This window comes from Platichthys flesus, chromosome 22, assembly GCF_949316205.1.
Source record: "Platichthys flesus chromosome 22, fPlaFle2.1, whole genome shotgun sequence".
Taxonomy (NCBI): Eukaryota; Metazoa; Chordata; class Actinopteri; order Pleuronectiformes; family Pleuronectidae; genus Platichthys; species Platichthys flesus.
The window spans coordinates 1,420,169-1,438,021 of NC_084966.1; the positions used below are offsets into that span (position 1 = coordinate 1,420,169).

Genomic DNA, 17,853 nt, shown 5'->3' on the forward strand with positions numbered 1-17,853 from the left:
TCGTAAAGAGGGAGGGGGGGCGGCGGCGCTCTCCATTAAAGAGGCATTTAAAACTGTGGGCTGAGATTATGACCACTGGAAGTGGCTGTCTAAACAAGATGTGAAAATAAACCATCCGGCTTCGGGAGGAGCGGGAGGAGCGGGGTTTATTTGTCTGGGGGTTTTGTGGACGCTCGGCGACACCTGAGCTTAAACAGATACGAGCCTCACACGGCCAGTAGATTCACACACTGGCATTTATTTGTGTAGATTAATTGTGTAACTGTAAAATCAGATCCCTGCAGACAGAATAACGGAGAGGGAAGATGAGATAAGGAGGGAGTCGCTGGATGAGTGAATATAAAGTGGAATGGAACAGTATATGAAATAAGCCCTGGAGCAATGATGGGAATCAGCTATTTCTGTCCCTGAAAACACGTCTTTCATGAAGACATCGTATGAAACATGAACTTTAATCCGAGATTCCACTGAACTCGAATGTCCTCGGTGACGTGGTGAGCGGTTTGCCGTCCGAGGTTGCGGATGAGCTTGACCTTGACCACGACTCCCCATCCCGGATCTGTGATTAACGTCTTTACCCCGACCTTCAGCACAGACGGATCCTGCTCATGTTCTGGTTCCAGTTTTGATTACTGTTATTACTGTTAAAGGTTCATCATCAGATATATTTAGAGGTTTCATTTCTATGAACTGGGGCGATGGAAAGTTTCTACATCTGGTGTTGAACTGGGTCCGACTGAGCCGGAATGACATTCACCAGTTGGGACTTCCGCTCGGCTTAACCAGGGTTTAATTAGTTAGTGGTAATTAATCCAGGGTATCAATGACAATGATTTATGAACGTTCAAGCCGGCATGAACAGCGGCTTTGAGACGGACGTGTTTTGCAGCGTGTGCTCAGCAGATAAAGACGCGTCTCGGGGCTCGGGCTTTAAGAGACGTGGAGAAAGACTCGGTCCTGGAGGAGCTCCCGCGCTGAGGGACCTTCTCAGAGTATCTGACAGCTGTTTGGAAGACGTGTGACAGCGTGGAGGTTTGTGGGGGGGCTGGGGACTCAGGTGCTGTCTCTACAGATTGGTCTTATCAGGGCCGGACAGGGCCGAGGGCAGCGGTGGGGTCCCCCCCCCAGCGCTCGGCACATTCACCGGGTGAAGAGCGCTGACAGCCAGGCTCAGATCACATCTCCACACCGGGCCACTCTGACTCTGGAGCGTGGGTGGGGCGGGGGGGTTTCCCTTGGCAATGATAAATGGGCCACTCATGTGATTTAGCATATTCCTGGGGTGTGTGTATTATTTGCTACAGTGCCGGAGGCTGTCTCCAGGAGAGGTGTCCCACTCGAGTGCAGTGGCGCTCCATGATAATTGAATTGATGGAGCCCTGGGGGACAGAGGACGCAGGTTTTTACTGAATAAAACAATGTTTGGATTCTAAAACAAATCATATGAGAAAACACAAATTTCTCCTCATCACCAAACTACACGCAGCTTCATTGAAAAGTCGAACAGTGACTCCTATGTTTTATATTTTGTTGACTTTGTTCTGACAATGAAATCTCCAGTTTAATCTAAATTACGGGATTTTTTAATTTTAAAATCGTCTATTACCGTTTGCTTTTCCGTCTCTTTGTGAACATGATTTGCTCCTGAGTCGTGTCAGGTTGATTTTCGGGGATGAAGACAAAAACTCCCATGATCCCACGCTGTAAAGTCAAACTAGGTTTTTTGTTATTGATTTAATTGAGAGACCCCCTATTTAATCCAAAGCCCTTTGTATATCCTAAAAACACAATTTCCACACCTTCTTGATTCGTCTATTGTTGTGCGTCTGACGCAGCATTTCAAATACATTACATGTGCAAGCTAAGCAGTGGAACCGTCCTCGTGTTTCACTTTCATTTGACTTCAGGCTTTGCTGATGAGCACACACACACACACACACACACACACACACACACACACACACACACACACACACACACAAAGTGCCTAGTGGCATGTTTTATTTATGAATGAAGAACCTGCTCGGTGTATTGTGTCCCTGATGTTTGCTTTAGCAGCGAGCCACAGATCCCCTCCCGGCCCTTTGATTAGGCAAAGAGCTCCAACTGAAAGACAGAGAGCACAGTGGGGTGGTGGGGGGGTTGTTCTGTGTAATGAAGAGATTATTGCGCCCCCTGAACTGTACCCCAAACCCTCCATTAATGCACAGACGTATACAGTCGCAGATGGACGTCCTGCAGCAGCAGAGACTCCGGCCGGGCACTTAACCTGATCACGTTGCACTGTAGCTTTTCTTTTTATGGGAGCCAGCGTCGCAGGCACAACAAGGTCTGTAATTAATTTAGAGTCCTCTGTGGATCTTGGAGGGTATCGGGGGCGGGGGCAGGGGGGGGCTCGGAGTCTTCTGGTAATTCAGCTCGGATGAATACCATTACAATCTAATGCCCTCCAATTACAGAGGCGAGCTTCATCCCGGGCTCCTCTGCAACTAATAGAATCCTGAGGAGAAGCAGGGAGGTCGTACACACAGCACACCACGCAATTTGTTTTTATTTCATCTATCTATCATTTATTCCCTGTAGTGCATTGAAATCAATAGCGTCCCGCGGTGCGCCCGGGTTCTCCACATGCTGATGCTGATGGATTCTGTGGCATGGAGATGGAAACAGTTTGGATCAGGCAGGAAATGAAACCGTCCTCGTCTGTGACAGAGGTCAAATTTAATCCTGGAACCTCCAATCTGTGCTTGTTGCAGATATATGGCTCAGTGGGCCGATATAAAAACTGCCGCCTGGGCCATTTTACAGATTACTTGTCCTCTTCCATTTCATATTGCTTTTTTTTTTACCTCCCCAACCTCTGTTATTGTTTGATAGCTGCTGTTTGTGGCCGCTCTGGTTTAATCCCAGTAACATGTTGCCCTCTGCCGGTGGAAACCAGTAGCACCCCCCCCCCCCCCTCATTCACGACGAGCAGTGAAGTGAGAGGATTATCTGCTCAGTCCCTGGATTAGCTAGAGTAAATATTCTCACACAGGGTTGCCAGGCGGGTTCTCATGCCGGTGTTGACTCTGCGACGTCTTCCCAGGGCGGCGGTGCAGCCATGTTTAGGAATATGCTTCCAATTAGCTACACTCCTTCACACAGGAGGAAAAGAAAAGGCAGTATCTGCTGTACACACTAAACATTTCAACACCGTAATGTATTGCTGGGGGTTTCTGGCCACATAAAGATATGCTAATGTTTGATTTAACGGCCACGGGCCTTGTTAAATCTGAAATTATATATCGAACAAAAGCAATAGAGGCCCCCTTTTTCTTTTTTTTTTTACTGCAACGTGGACCATAAATCGTGAGCTGTTATTGAGGTTGTTGGCAAGCCTCTGTCAGCAGACACAGAGCGGTCGGTGGTTTATGCCTCGGGCGTCAGTCGGGCCGTTTGGGCAACGGAAATCAGGACTGAAGCTCCTGCTCCTCCTTTGTGAGGATCCAGGCCGCCTGCGGAACAATACTGTAAACATGAATACACCAAGAGGAGCCCTTTGTGCTGCTCTGCATTGAGCTGAAATCCAGCTAAACCACCACAAGCTCCCTTTTTGCATCATTAAAAACATGTTGTGAGTAAATATTGTGTTTCTTTTTTTTTTGAGCCTCCTCTTGACCCAGTTTTCCTCAAAGGAAGACTCTGAAAAGGAGCCAGGACTCTTTGGTCTGTGTCCAAATATATAGGTCCTGCACTTGGCAGCGGGATGAACTACTTTATGTTTCTGGTCCACTGGATTTACAGTGGCCATTACTCCTGTCATGGGGCGGGGGGGGGCTCCCCTGTTGTGTGAAGAGCCGCTCCACATAGAAGCCATGGATTTACGGCCGCTGAGAGGAGCCGAACCGGTTTTTAACGGTGACTTGGGTTTAATAATCTTTCTCCTCTACGGATTCACCCCGTTAAAATCTGCGTCGCTGCCAAGGAACCAAATGTGAAATATGTTTTTTCTATTGGCTGCGTTTTAGACGGCGTGCTCACACTGTTAGAAATAAAAAACGCTCTGAAACGTTCTGTGATTTACAGGCTTCTGCTTTCCAGTGGTTTACACAGTGTTCTCTCTTTCATGCTGCAGCTTTGAATCATGAGAAGAGACGCTGGTGACGCATGTAGGATTGCTCACACTCCACTAGATGTCCCCACAGTGCTTGGAGAAAGAAATGATAATGTGTGGGGATGATCCAGAATCTGTAACCTCCCAATTACAGTCACGATAACTTCACACCACAGCGGCTGCAGCTGTACTTTGTAGGTGAAAATGTAAACTCATTGTTAAACCAAACAAATGAGACATTCAAAAAAAGCTCTTGTTCAGCAGAAGCTCGGTTTGCAAGAGAAGCATCTTCCCTCTGACACTCTGAGCTCGTCTCTGTGGGCTGGAAGCTCATTTGCAGGGATTTTACAGTCTCCTGTTTGTTCCTGACGAGACGTTCGACCACTTAAACCTTCTGCTGAGAAAACGGAGCCAATTTCTTTGTGGTAAATTGTCAGCATCCATGATGATTCCAGGGTTTGTGTGGAGAAGACACAGATCCTCACTCGTTTCCACCATCAGCTTAAATCCTCCTGCAGAACTTTAGTGTCTGGATAAACTCAGTTGCACCCCCCCTCCTCATGGTGCATGGTGTGTGCAGTTGGGTTAGAGAAAAGGACGGCTCCGTCTTCTGGGAGCAGGTCAGAAAGTAAAGAATCCAATTAAGCTAAAAAACTTTTTAAAAATGTGTCTCTGGTGAAAACAGGGGGACAGATTAAACGTGTCCATGTGATCTGCAGAGACTTTGCACATCACTGACTTTCCTCCTGAGGATGAAGGAGTTAAACTGAGCTTCAGAGAAATAAAAATCCATAGCAACAATGGAGCTGAAATGAAGTGGGAGCGCTCGGCAGGGAGAGGACGACCCGGCCTTTCTGTCGTGTGGAGCTTTAATCCTGAGCCGTAGCTGCAGAGGATATTGAGCCTCCTCCGTTCTACCACCTGCTCCTCAGTGACGAGCTGTGGAGTCAACATCCATCACAAGTCGAGTCACACCAGGTCACGTTCAACCACGAAAACTATTTATTTCCTTTGAGAATTCGTCGTGTTTACAGAGTGAGTGTGTTTGTGGAGGAGGAGAGGAAATGCTGCGGATGTGGTAAACAAGCTTTTCTTAGTTATAGCTCCATTTGTGACCGTTTACGTCTCAGGGACCTTGGAGCTGTAAATATTCAGACGGCTCTGGAATGAAAGTGGACGAGTGGAGGGGAAAGGATGGAGGCGTGAGAGAGCAGGCTCTGAGATGAGGTTTGACATTTGGTGTGAACGTCTCTGTCGCAGGGACAGAAGGAAGGAGAGCTTCATTACAGTCCTTCCAAAGAAACAACAAACTACAGGAAGTAACGACAATACGAAAGCTTAAATGCCATCTCTCCTCTATTGTCCTGTTTTTGATTCAGATATAAGAGAAAAGAAGATTGAGTTTCAGTTTCCCCTCTAGTCTTTTCAAGGAGGGTCAGAGGTCAGGGTCAGAGATGACCTTCTGCCTGTCAGGGCTTCAGGGAGCTTATACTTTCAGGAACCATAAATATGGGATATGACTTAGGGACACTAGGGTTGATCCTTTGAGCTGAGACCTAACCACACTTGTGTTGTTGTTTTGTGTGTTCGCAGCGAGAAAAGCTGATCCACGAGCTAGAGGAAGAGCGACGCCTGCGACTGGAGAGCGAGAAGCGTCTCCGGGAAGTGACGGAGGAGTCGGAGCTGGGACGGGCGCAGATGGTTTCACTGCAGCAACAATTCTCCAGGTAAAGATCATCATCACAGCTGAATATGGGACTCCCTGTTTAGTGAGTAGTTAGGAGACAAACTTTAGAATCCACGTCTGGTCCCTGCTCTCTCTGTTTCCTTCACTTCTCTGATCTCATGGTTTTTATCTGGGTGATATTTCTCCCGGCCGTTTGACCTTGTCATCAGCCGGAGACGGGCGGATACATTAACTCCGGCTATTAAGAGTCTGAGTTATAAAAAGTACAAAGGGCTCCAACAATGCTCCTGTCATAACTCGAGTCACCTCTGTTTCATGACCTCGTCCTCCGACCCACTGAGGTGTGACAGAACGAGACGCCACATCAAGAGGCAGAGCGGCAGTGATGCTGTAATTAGGCGATAGGCGTTCACTTCTTTCTCTTCCTCAAAAAGAGAGAGAGAGCGTCCAGAGGATTTCACATTGGCTGCTTATCTTCTCATTAAGCTGGTGGAGAAAATCCTGTACATGTTAATGGTCCCAGTGTTATAGTGCAGACGAGGGCAGAGTCGCTGCCGGGGGAAGAATAAAATATTTAAGAGCCATTCCGAAGATTTATCGCACATTTAAAATGTTCCATTGTCGCCTCTGAATTAAGCTCAATTGAGTTTCTGGCTCGGTGCATCACGCCCTGCATTTCATACTGTTTACACTCCAGAGCTGCAGTTTCTAATCGCCCCTGCTTGTGCTCTAACTGAGCGCTTGCACTCGGACAAGTTTCCTCTGCTCCAGCTGCAGCTCTTCTCCTCAAACTCACGCTCTCTGATTTCCTCCTGTGCCGTGGAGGGAGGAGAGCATGACCCCAGTTGAAATAACCACCTGTACGAGCAGAGTTTTGAGTGAGAGCTTTACGAAACCTGATAAATCCTGCTCTCAAACTGAAATACCAAGAAAACCAAACCCTGAACCAAAACAAGGCCGTGTGCTCGTGTGCAGGACTGCAGCTCCGACTCGAGCGTGTCCCTCTCTGACCTGCACTCTGACTTATTCTACCCTCCACACATGTCGCCAAGAAAAAAGTGATTCTATTAGTGGAGACGAGGGAAACTCAGATGTAGTGGTGGATTAGTGGAGAGGGGCAGCAGCAATATGAGAGCCGGACAAAGTGCTGCAATTCTATAAGGAGGGAAATACAATATATAAAGCTGATCCCTGATTGGCTGCGGTAAGGGTCCCCGCCGGGACACAGGGTGGCAGAGGTCGCTCAGACGGATGGTTCTCATCGGCTCTGCAATGCTCATTGTCATCACGCTGGATTGCTGTAATTTCCGTTTGTCGTGTAGCGTCAGTCCTGTGGGAGCACGGGGTTCAGTTCCCCCCCCCCCCCCCCCCCCGACTAACGGGATTCCAGTCTCACTGTCAAAGTCTTAATCTTTGTTTAAGCGTTGCTGAGTGCTTATCTGGATGTGAATGAGCGAGTCCCTGTGTTTACTGGTACCTGGCCCCTGCAGTGGATTAACATGCTTCCATCACAGCCAATGATCAGTGGCGCTGTGCCCCGGTGGCAGATGGGACATCAGTGTGGTCACTTTAATTAGCCACTTACAAACCAATAGAAGAAGAGGAAAAATAAAAGATAACTCGGTCACCGGGCTCCTGACAAGTGTCTTCCCATGAACCTTTGACCCACTTGCGCCTGCTGCTGGCTCGGCTGTTTCCAAGTTATTGGCTTATGCACGTGCACTGCTTCACAAGCGTGCACGCTCGCCGTCCAGCATCAGACGACAATTATTCGTGTCTGTGGCTCCTTTCTCCTCCGAGACCTTCGTCCATATCTCCTGATGGATTGGAGCTTGTTATTTGTTGCGCATTAGGGGAAAGAAAGCTCAGTTCATCAATGTGTCTTTGCAGATAACAGCCACAAATCACGTGGACGTCCAATCTCTTAAAGAGACTGCGATCTGTTTGACCTCCGGCAACAATTGATCTGCGTATCGCTAATTAATTGAGGGTTGTGCTTTGAATCGGGAGTGTGGCAGTGGAGTCGTGCTGGTTACGAGTGGAACCATGTGAACGATAAGACTCACGCATCGCGGGCACAGGAATATGCAAATTAGTATTTTTAAAGGATTTTACAAGCTCTGCCAGAAACAGGGTGTAGTTGGATTTAGCTAAATGCTTCTTTCTGATCCGTGGCACCAGGAGACGGAGGTGTTCTGTGATGATACGACACAAAGGTAACGAGCTGTTGTTAGAGCTGCACTGTGCAGCATCACACACACACACACACACACACACACACAGACACACACAGAGGAACAAACAGGCGAATCCACACCGAGCAGAAGAGATCAGACAGTCGCTGCTGCTGCCAGACACGCTCTGGGGAATCTCTGCTTCTTACGCTCTTTGTGTGTCTGTGTGTGTGTGTGTGTGAGACAGTGTGTGTCTTTAAATCTATCACACTTCTTGGCACAGCTCGCACTTTCAAAGTAAACCATCTCTGGCCACACAAGCTTTTTTATTGCTCTAATAACGCACATCTCCCAAACAGTTGTGTCATTGTTCACCGCTCAGCAGCTGTGAGCACAGACATCAGGGTCAGTTACGCTTCTAATTGATTATTCATGTTGTGTCCTACACTGGTTGCTGGGGTCATGTGACCGGAGCCTGACGAATCAGGGAAGGCGTGTTCAAAAAGACCCAATCAGCATGTGTTTGTGGGCGTTTACGTTATTGTTAAATCTCAGTTTCTGTCGTCTACACTGAAACGCTGCCCCCGGAGTTTTCAGAGTAAAACAGCATCAGCATAATTTGTATAACCGTTTAAAACACAGCAACTGGTTTGTTTCCTTCTGCTCTCGTTTGTTTTCACGGCTGAGATGTGGATTTCTGCATTCCTCAAGTGACTGACCACTTAGCTCCAGACATACTGTAGGTCCACACACACACACACACACACACACACTCTGGGCTCTTATCCTGGTGTAGGTCACATGTCCAACCCCTCCTGACTTGGGTCAACCCCCCCAAAGACTTCACCACCACTAGCAGGCCTGCCGTCATTAAACTCCTGCGGATTAGTGGGAGTCTCCAGCCCACAGCCCGGCAGCCTGGACGCTCGGCCCACCCTGGACGTCCCACAACTCCATATGGGCAAGACATTTAGGAGCCAGGACGGCAGCGTGGAGGAGGAGAAGGATGGGGACACCAGGAGACACATTTCACATCCCCGTCCTCTTGTCCTTCAGCTCAGAGAAAGCGCTCAGTGAGTTGTAGAGACAGAAACATAATCCATCCTGTGCGTTCTGGACGTCTCTCCTGCAAGGACACGTCCTAAAACCACCTTCCCTTCCTGTGTGACCACGCTCAGACAGGATGACCGGCGAGCAGACAGGAACACGGGGGCCGCCGGGGGCCCCACGTTAACGTCTGGCCTGAGGATGAGGGAGGCGGGCTCCAGGTAATTAGATTTGTTTTCTGTGCGTGGACAGGAGCCGGAGACAGGACCCGGCTCCTCTGCCTTTCTTGGCAATTTGTCTGCAGCGTGTAGTTTTGCTTACCGCGCTTATCCTCTTAAAGACTTTATTGTGGTCCCTCCTCTGCCTGGTGAGATTAGACTCTCCTAGAAAGGGAAAAGGAGGTGGGTGCTCGCCGCTCTCACACCTGGGCACGTACACAGGTTCAATTCCCATATCTTCGTGCCACTTGCGTATTCTCTGACTTATCTCTCTTTGTTTTGTTGTCACTCTTGTTCTCTGTGAGGCGGTCGAGCTAAAGCCAATTCCCCCACAATGCACGTGGGCTCATTAGCAAAACCAGGGGCGTTCACGGCCGACCCGCTCCTCCTGACTTTGAATCACTGGTGGCAGGATATGGGAGACTTACGGCTGGACTAACAACTACAGCAGCCGGCGATGACTGGTGCCTGCAGATTTACAGCCCCCCCCCCCCCACTGTGTGTGGGAACATGCGTGGACACGTGCATACACAACGAGGCAGATGATGTAAACAGGCAGGAATGGCAGCACTTTTCAAGTCGGGACGTGTTGTTTGGACGGTCACGTTCAGGCTGAGGTGCCGCCCCGCTCCGCAGAGTAAAGTTTCAGGACGCCACGAGTGTGTGTGTGTGTGTGTGTGTGTGTGTGTGTGTGTGTGTGTGTGTGTGTGTGTGTGTGTGTACTGTATGCATCCATGTGCTACTCCCATTACCGCTGCACCACAGCTGGAGCGGCGGAGCAGAGCGCGAGCTGAGTGATTGCTCTGTGTTTGCAGATCAATGCCCTCTCTTCTAATCATCCGAGCGTCCAGCCACGCCTCGCTCCAGTGTTTTAATTTGAAGTGGCCCCCCCGTGCGCGGCGGCGGCTGCAGGCTGCAGGATTCAACCCGATGAATCAGGCCCCTGTTCAGGAGGACACATCTGGGGTCATTAACGGGATGGGGGGGGGGGGGTCAGCCTTTTGAAGTCACTTCCTTACTCCTGCCCAATGGGGACCAGGCCTGTTAAATAGATAATAGGTGTCTGGACTATTTCTGGAGTTATTGGTCCGTTTCAGCCCCGTTCCCCGAATTCCAGCAGGGAAATTACGTCTGATTGAACTTAATTTGGGTTTTTCTACTCGATCACTTGCTCTAAATGGCCAGAGCTTCGATTTAAATCACCCGTTTCTTCCTTTTTCATATCAGAACACACAATCCACACACACACACACACACACGCTGGGTTTGTCTCTGGCTCGTAACTATGTCAGTTAAATCACACACACACTGAACTTCCGGCCGGGATTAAACAGCAGTTATGATGTTTATAGATTTGGTGAAAGAGGTCAGATTACAAGCTTTTTGGCAAAGTAGGGCAGCCGTGCTCACGTCACGTCGCTCTGGTTCATGAAGCTGGTGCTCACAGATTGTAGCCTGCAGCCGGGCAGCGTGTAACTCCGACTGACCCGGTGGCTGCGGTACAGATCTGGTTTGTCTGGCAGCTGCTGCATTTGACACAGTTATGAGTTCTGCATATTATCACAAGTAACTCGATTGCACATATTCCAAATTGGATTTAAAGAAATAAAGACAAATACAAATTCGAGGATAATTTATCTGGAAAATGTCAGAAAAGTTGGATTCTTCAAGTTGCTTCTTTTTCCTGAACACAAATATATTTGGTTTAATATCATAAACTATTAAGAGACCCATTCCAGAAGTTTAAAGTTCCCGTTCTTTATATGATGGTCTGGTTGAATCCTCCACCCCCGACCCGCCTCCCACTCAATCTTCCCCGCTCCCAAACCACCCGTCTTCTGAGCGGTTGTGGCTCCGGCTGTGAGTAATGGACTCCTCGACGTCCTCGTGACTGGGGTCTCCCACTGGGACGTCTTCCTCTGTCTCACATGTGGGACACACATGGCTGTTACCTCGTCGCGTTGATGCATCCAGCAACACGCTCTCGAGGATTCAAAAAGCTTCTCCTCGCTGCTAACTGCTTCCCTTTGGCCAGAGGTGAACATGTGGGACGGCCATCATGGATTTCCAGTCTAAATCCTTCCAAATGTAGTGGATGAGAAGGGGGGGGGGAGAACCTAAATCTGGTTTCCTCCATATGTTCATTTTAATTTAGGCGCCTTTACACACGGCCAGCTTTACGCTTCTGGTAAAACCGTTTGCTGGTTCATGTGGAAAGGATCAGTTTTTAAATGAGGAGGTTTTCTCACATTTCTAATCAGATAATTAAGATAAATAGTTTAAAAGAGCAAAAAGTGTGTCTGAATAAAGCCGTCAGATGGCGGAGGGTCTCTCCCAACAAATATCAGGATGAAGTATGACGTTCAGAGTCGACTTAATGCTCAGGCCTCTTGATCTCCATTTCTCTGGCATGTGTGTTTTGTTGCTCAGGTCAAAGGTCGCCGGCGAGGGTCAGCGGTCGTGAGGGCGCAGACCTTTGTAACACGACCCCGCTGTAACGTGCATGACTGATGTGCTTGACTTTTACTGTCCCCCGACTCCAGCGCTGGACAGAACCCCTGAGTGGAAAGAGGAAGAAGTTTGTTCCTCGCTCCTCATTGAGGTCACGACTCAGAAAGGGTCTCCTTGCTTGTTTTCTACCAAACAGCTCTAAGAGGATAACAGTGGCTTAGCGTTGGGTTAAGCTTGGCAATCACCCGGTGGGCGTACATAAGTGATTCGCTGGAACGGAGTCTGAGAAGAAGAATGGAATATATTTGTGTGAGAGAAGGAGAGGTTTCTCTGGGAGCTGGCTGACGTCAGATCAGGCGAGGGCGACCGATGGCCCCGGCTCAGCCACACAGCCAGGTGATTGTTCCTCGTCTATCAGTTCAGCCGCTGTGGGATTTCCACATTTGTTCAAATCTGATTAACGGGCCTCGGCCGACCTGAGCCTCTGACAGCGCAGGTGAAGTGAGAGTGTGAGCGGAGACAGATCTGCAGCTTCTCTCCATCACTAGAGCTGCTTTGTTGTTTGAGGCGTTTGTTTCTGTTCGATCGTTTCACTCTGATCTTTAGAATTCTCTTTGTAAAACTCATTTTACTCTCAGATTAGTATCCTTATCTGCAGGTTTGTTTCAGGGAAAAACAACAAAGTAAAACCGCTTGTAGAAAAGGCCACACTTTATTTTTTTAATTCAGAATAAAATAAGTGTCTGGCAGCACAAAGGTCCAAACGTGGCAGGAGGCAGATCAGCAGCTCCTGCCGAGTCCGAGCTGTGAAACATGCAGAGACTGGGATCAACACACAAGCCTGTTAAAAGCCGTGCTAAGGAAAAGTGGCACATTTGGAGAGAAGATCGTTGAGAAGACAAATCGGAGATCTCCTGCAGAGAAGTGTGATCGTGCTGCGAGCGTCCTGGCGCTTTGCCCCCCCCACGCACGGAAAGTGTCGATTTTAATGACGCCAAAGCTTCTTAACCACCAGCGAAGTAACACACAACTGCACACAGACACACACTGGCTGACAAAACCAGGGGATCCCTCTTGTTAGTCGTGCTTCATCCCTGCAAACCGTCCCCGGCTTGCCTCCCTGCGGGGGGGCCCTTCTCCTCTGCAGAGGGCTTAACGTGGGACATATGGGAAAGTCCTCTCCTGCCAGATCTGTGTCTCTGCACAGGGCCTGTGTCGGATAATGACACACTGGAGACACGGGCAGCAGAAACTGAGAGCAGGAGATCTGCTGTGGGGCCGGCTGTGTGACCGTGCTGTCTGTCGATTGAGCGACTGCGTGGCCTAGTTCCTCCCTGAGACCCACATCGCAGCCTCGGCGTCTGGGTCACGTGATCGAGCTGTGAGGACACAGGGCTGGACGCTCTATATGGAGCTCAGGGACGGCTGCTCGCTCTATCTGGCCTTTTTCAGGAAGAATGGCGGAGTTAGAAAAGGAGAAAAGCTCCGGGTGGGGTGAGTGTTGAGCCGACGTCCTTACGTCTGCAGGTCTTTTGATCGTTCTCAGGTCTGTGGAGGAATTTGTCATTTGCACTTTCAATGAATAGAACGAGTTTTGAATGAAGGAGCTCCTTTCGTTTGATGTCATTGTCCCTCGACGGCTAAACGGTGAAGTAGCAGAAGAAGAGAGGAAGTTCAGAATCTGTCCTCTAATCGTCCCGGTGTGTCCCGTCTCTGTTCGTCTCCGGGGTTCGTTGTGACATCAAAGCTCTGGACATCATGTGTGTGTCTGTGTGTGTGTGTGTGTGTGTGTGTGTGGAGGTGAAAGGGGTGTGATCGCCTGAAGACCGTCAAACCTCAGGCTGGAAATTGATTGGACCCTTAATTGCGTTTCCTGCCCTGCTGACGAACGGCGCGTTTGAAATTCAGGTCGTGCGGCGGGGGGGTCAGGAGAGTCAGAATTTGCTTTCATCTCCACATACGTGCCTTCGGAACACACACACAGACACACACACACACACAGACACACACACTCGTCCTTCCCTGGATGGTGTTTTCAGGAGGTCGTTGACGAGCTCTTTGAGATTGATCACACCGTCACTCTGAGCAGAACAGGGTTTATTCTCTATCAACTAACGCTCTGTCACCGGAGCTCCATCCATCCATCATCTGCATCCAGCTCCCTCTCTCCTGTAAATACCTTTCAAGTGTCGCAATTTACGATACTGACAAATTGCACTGTTTATTTTATGGGATGTTTTGTCGGCCACGCGTCTCGTTCTCCTCCAGGCAGGATTTACTGCCTCAAGCAAAATGTTTGTTTACTTAAATGAGCTTCTCTGTGTTTTACTAACTCGTAATTAGATCTCTCACAAAGAGTTTTCAAGGACGTGTAAGGGATTTGATTGATACCTGTTGGTTTTAGTTGTCAGTGGGACATTAGTAGGGACTAGTGGGACGAAGGTGTCCACACAGGAAGGGAAGATGATAAATGGAAGTTCAGGAACAAGAGCAAACGTCTCTGCAGAGCTTAAAACACCAGAATACAATAATGTTGTAATATTAGAGGAATCAGGTCATAATTGAGAGGAAAGTTGTGAGATGGAGTAGAAATAGATTTTTCAGGATAAAAGCAGCATGGAGAACATGCATCATTTTATTATCTGTGAAACCAAAGTAGAACAAGATGCTGCACATTCCTCGTTTGATCACAGACGTCTGATCTTCTGATGTTCTGACGTGTCACATAGACTAGATTTACCACTTTATACTCAAAAGCACAAAATCTGAAGTGACTAGTTCTTCCTCACAGTTTATAGAGTGAGACTCTTTCTGTTCTGTGCAGCTGCAGACGCGTCAACACAAAGAGTCTCATTCAGGTGCGAGTGAACGCTACACACCCTCTTAAAGCAGGAGCTACACACCCAGACCCCCCCCCCCCCCTCCTCCTCCTCCTCCCTCCTCTGTACTCCCGCCACCACACGAGGAGGAAACAGGCATCAAAGTGCCTCTTACCAACCTGCCACTTAATAATGTCAAGGTCACGGAGGTCTCGTCAGAAGCAGCGAGCATGCTGGGAAGTTTGTCTGGAACTTATGCATGTGCGACCGCAGCAGCTAGAAAAACGCCGGTATCATTTGTTTCATTTTACATTCATCGCTTCGGTGATTTGGCTTCAGGTGCGAGCGTCAGGATAATTCTGACTCCATCTGTTCGCTGCCTAATGATTTCCCACATTACTCATTTCAGGCGTCACTTTTTAAACACATTCGAATATTTATCCTGGATTACATCTGTTACTGGCCAAATCCACAAAACGTTCATGTTTTCATGTTCATGTTTTCCCTCGGAGCTGAATGCAGATAGTTTACCTCCAGTTTCCTTCTGCTGTGAATCAAGAAACACTTTTAAAATCTTTATTATTGTGCAGCAGACAGAAAACTTTTGATCCAGATTCTTTGAGTCTTTGAGGATTGTGGAAATCCTTTTTTTTAAATATAAAGATATCTGTGGTATGAGACTCAACCCCCCCCCCCCCTCAGGCCCTGAACAGCTCTTCATGCTGATCACGTCCCCTGTCTGGACCTTGACCCCGGTGTCGGCGTCTCCGGACTCCAAAGCCATCAAGTCAGGTCCTCTCTGCTCTATAGGAAGTGCTGATTAAGAGCAGCAGTTGAAGCAGGAACTGGAGCAATCTGCCTGACGCGCCGCTCTGCGACTGCTCACTCAGCAGCGAGCGGCCTGATTAACAGACGGCTTTATGGCTCAGCCGGGACAGATGGTGGAGCGGCGGCCTGCCTGCCTGCTCTCGCTCTCTCACCCACTGCCAGGGCCGATCAGGGGAGACGCAACAGGAAAGTTACTGTAGAACAAAGTCTGGATCAAACATGTGCATTTAGGAATAAACTACAGGCAGTGCACATCCCTCACATGCAAATTCAGAAATTCAGAAAACCATCTTTGAGAGAAATGGTTTGTTCCATGTCCCGTCTGCTGGCGAGGAGGAGCTGTCGTGGCATCAGTCTGTGTTTACAGTCTCCGGTTCACACATATGCATGAATGTTTGGTCTGTAGACGTGTAAAGAACCTGTAGAAGTTGGCTCAACTCTATTTATCAATGATTCATGCACTTGTTATTGGCTGGACACAGACAAACACATGAGTCATGGCTGCAGACTGGCGAGACAAAGAGGTGACGGTCCTTGTTAACACTGATGATTTGCAGCAGACTGAGTGACTCACTCCCAGGCGGTCCTGGGTTTGGTTTAACTTCGCTGAGAATCCCAAAAAGTAGAAGAAGAAGCAGAACATGTCGTGAACTTCTGCCTCCACACCCCCCCCCATCCACCCGCCCACCACTGACTTCCTCCTGAATGTCACATATCTCTCATCGCTTCCATGATCCCGGCCTGGTCTGAGATCAGCTCACGTAGCTCATCCGCTGCTGTTCTGCTCCATTTTTTTTGTGTTACAGAATCGTAAAGTGAATCCATGTCGGGTCAGAGTTCCTCCTGTAGCTGGAGGGATGAAGATGGCGTGCGGCTCTCATTCAGATGGAAATAGGCCGAGGCACTTTCCACATGCGCTCCCCGGCACCTGCTTTGCATGCAGCTTGCAGCGTCTGCAGCACAAAACAGAGGCGCAGATTGTTTTCAGAGCAGACCGGGTCTCGAAGGCCAAGGTCACTCGCTCGGTGTTCGCTGGTGTGATGCACTTAATTCGAACCATCAGCAGACACGCATGCGGCCGTGCACAGACAACCGCCAACAAAATCATACACAATAAGTTAGTAACGGGAGCAGAAGTTAGGATTCAGTTCCCCCAAAAAAGAAAACACCACTCATCCCTCTTTCGTCCATTCAGTCCCATTCTCTTTACATTTCCGCTGTGGGGACGTTTATGCTATTACGCAAAGTGTAAAACAGAAAATTAAGGACACAACGATCCATTTCACACAAAAACAAACATCACATAAAATAGTGAAATCGCTAGAAAATAGATCCCATCACAGCACCAGTGAGGTCAGGATCATTCTCACTGTTTCTACAGGAGAAAACAAATCCCTGCTCAAACTGCTGCCGTGTCTCTGAAGAATCAATGTCCTGTATATTCAGGAGAATCCACAGCTTTTCACTTTATTATCTGAGGAGACATGAGGAGACATGAGGAGACATGAGGAGACATGAGGAGACATGAGGACAGGTGGCCCACGGTACCATCCAGTTAATATGAGGGGCATGTAGCTGCAATCGCCTGAATCAAAGACGTGTGTTTGGCAAAAATACCACAACGAAATCTGTGAAGTGTTACCTCCTGCTACATGTTTGTGTTAACGCGGTGACGTGTGTTGTGTGTGTGCAGGATGGAAGAGACGGTGCGGACGCTGCTGCAGAATCAGGGCGTCCTGGAGCAGACTGCTGGGGACACAGTGGACATCATGAAGGCCTACAAGGTAAAACACCCAAATAACGTTTTCTGTAAAAAACACACAAAAATCCACGAGTTATTAATTTGGTGGAAAAGTAAAAGAAGCTGAGAAAAGAAACCAGAGCTGAAGGAACCTGTGAATTCACTGATCGCACACATTAGACTTGTTGTGTGTTTGTGTGGTGGTTTTCCAGGTATCTGACTTTGAGTGTCGGATGAATCCAGACCGAGTCAAGGTGAAGGCGTTCGCCGTCGACCTTGTTACGTTAGAGAAATAGCCGCTGGGAGTTCTCGGAGAGGCAGAGAGAATAAGTAAATCTGTTTATTTCTGAAGCGCGGGGTCGTCTTCGGGGTCGCTCTTCACAATTTGGATCTTAACGTGTTTACTCTGTGAAATGCTGTTGCCTCAAGACTCCAGCTCCACAAGCACAACTTCTCCTGCTCCCAACCTTTTGTCTGAAGCCTTCATGGTAATACGTCTGCAAATATTTATTAAGGTAAACACCAGGCGTTTGTTTTGCACCAGACAGCGACAGCGTTATTGTCCTCAACGAGCAGACATGTCTCCGGGGAGCAGGAGAAAAGGACACGAGGACAGAACGTGTGCAATAAAACCAGCGGCTGGACATTCGCTCGTCCCCGTGATTTAAAGACAGAAGCAGATGTAGAGAAACATCTTTGAATGATGAGAGCAAATAAAAGTGGGCAGTCAGAAAGAAACGAGCTCTTTCCAGTGGACGAGGAACAAGGGACCAGCAGCCGGGTGAAAGCTCT

At 48.6% G+C, this 17,853-nt stretch overlaps 1 protein-coding gene across 3 annotated transcripts in view; it reads left to right on the forward strand.

The window, feature by feature from the left end:
• The window catches only part of LOC133933362 (nck-associated protein 5-like), a 93,836-nt gene that overhangs the window by 49,570 nt on the left and 26,413 nt on the right, over positions 1-17,853 (forward strand). For all 3 annotated transcript variants that reach the window (XM_062380414.1, XM_062380415.1, XM_062380416.1), the window contains 2 exons: positions 5,690-5,823; positions 17,014-17,104. In XM_062380414.1, coding sequence (XP_062236398.1) covers positions 5,690-5,823; positions 17,014-17,104 — 225 coding nt within the window. The remainder of the gene's footprint in view (positions 1-5,689; positions 5,824-17,013; positions 17,105-17,853) is intronic.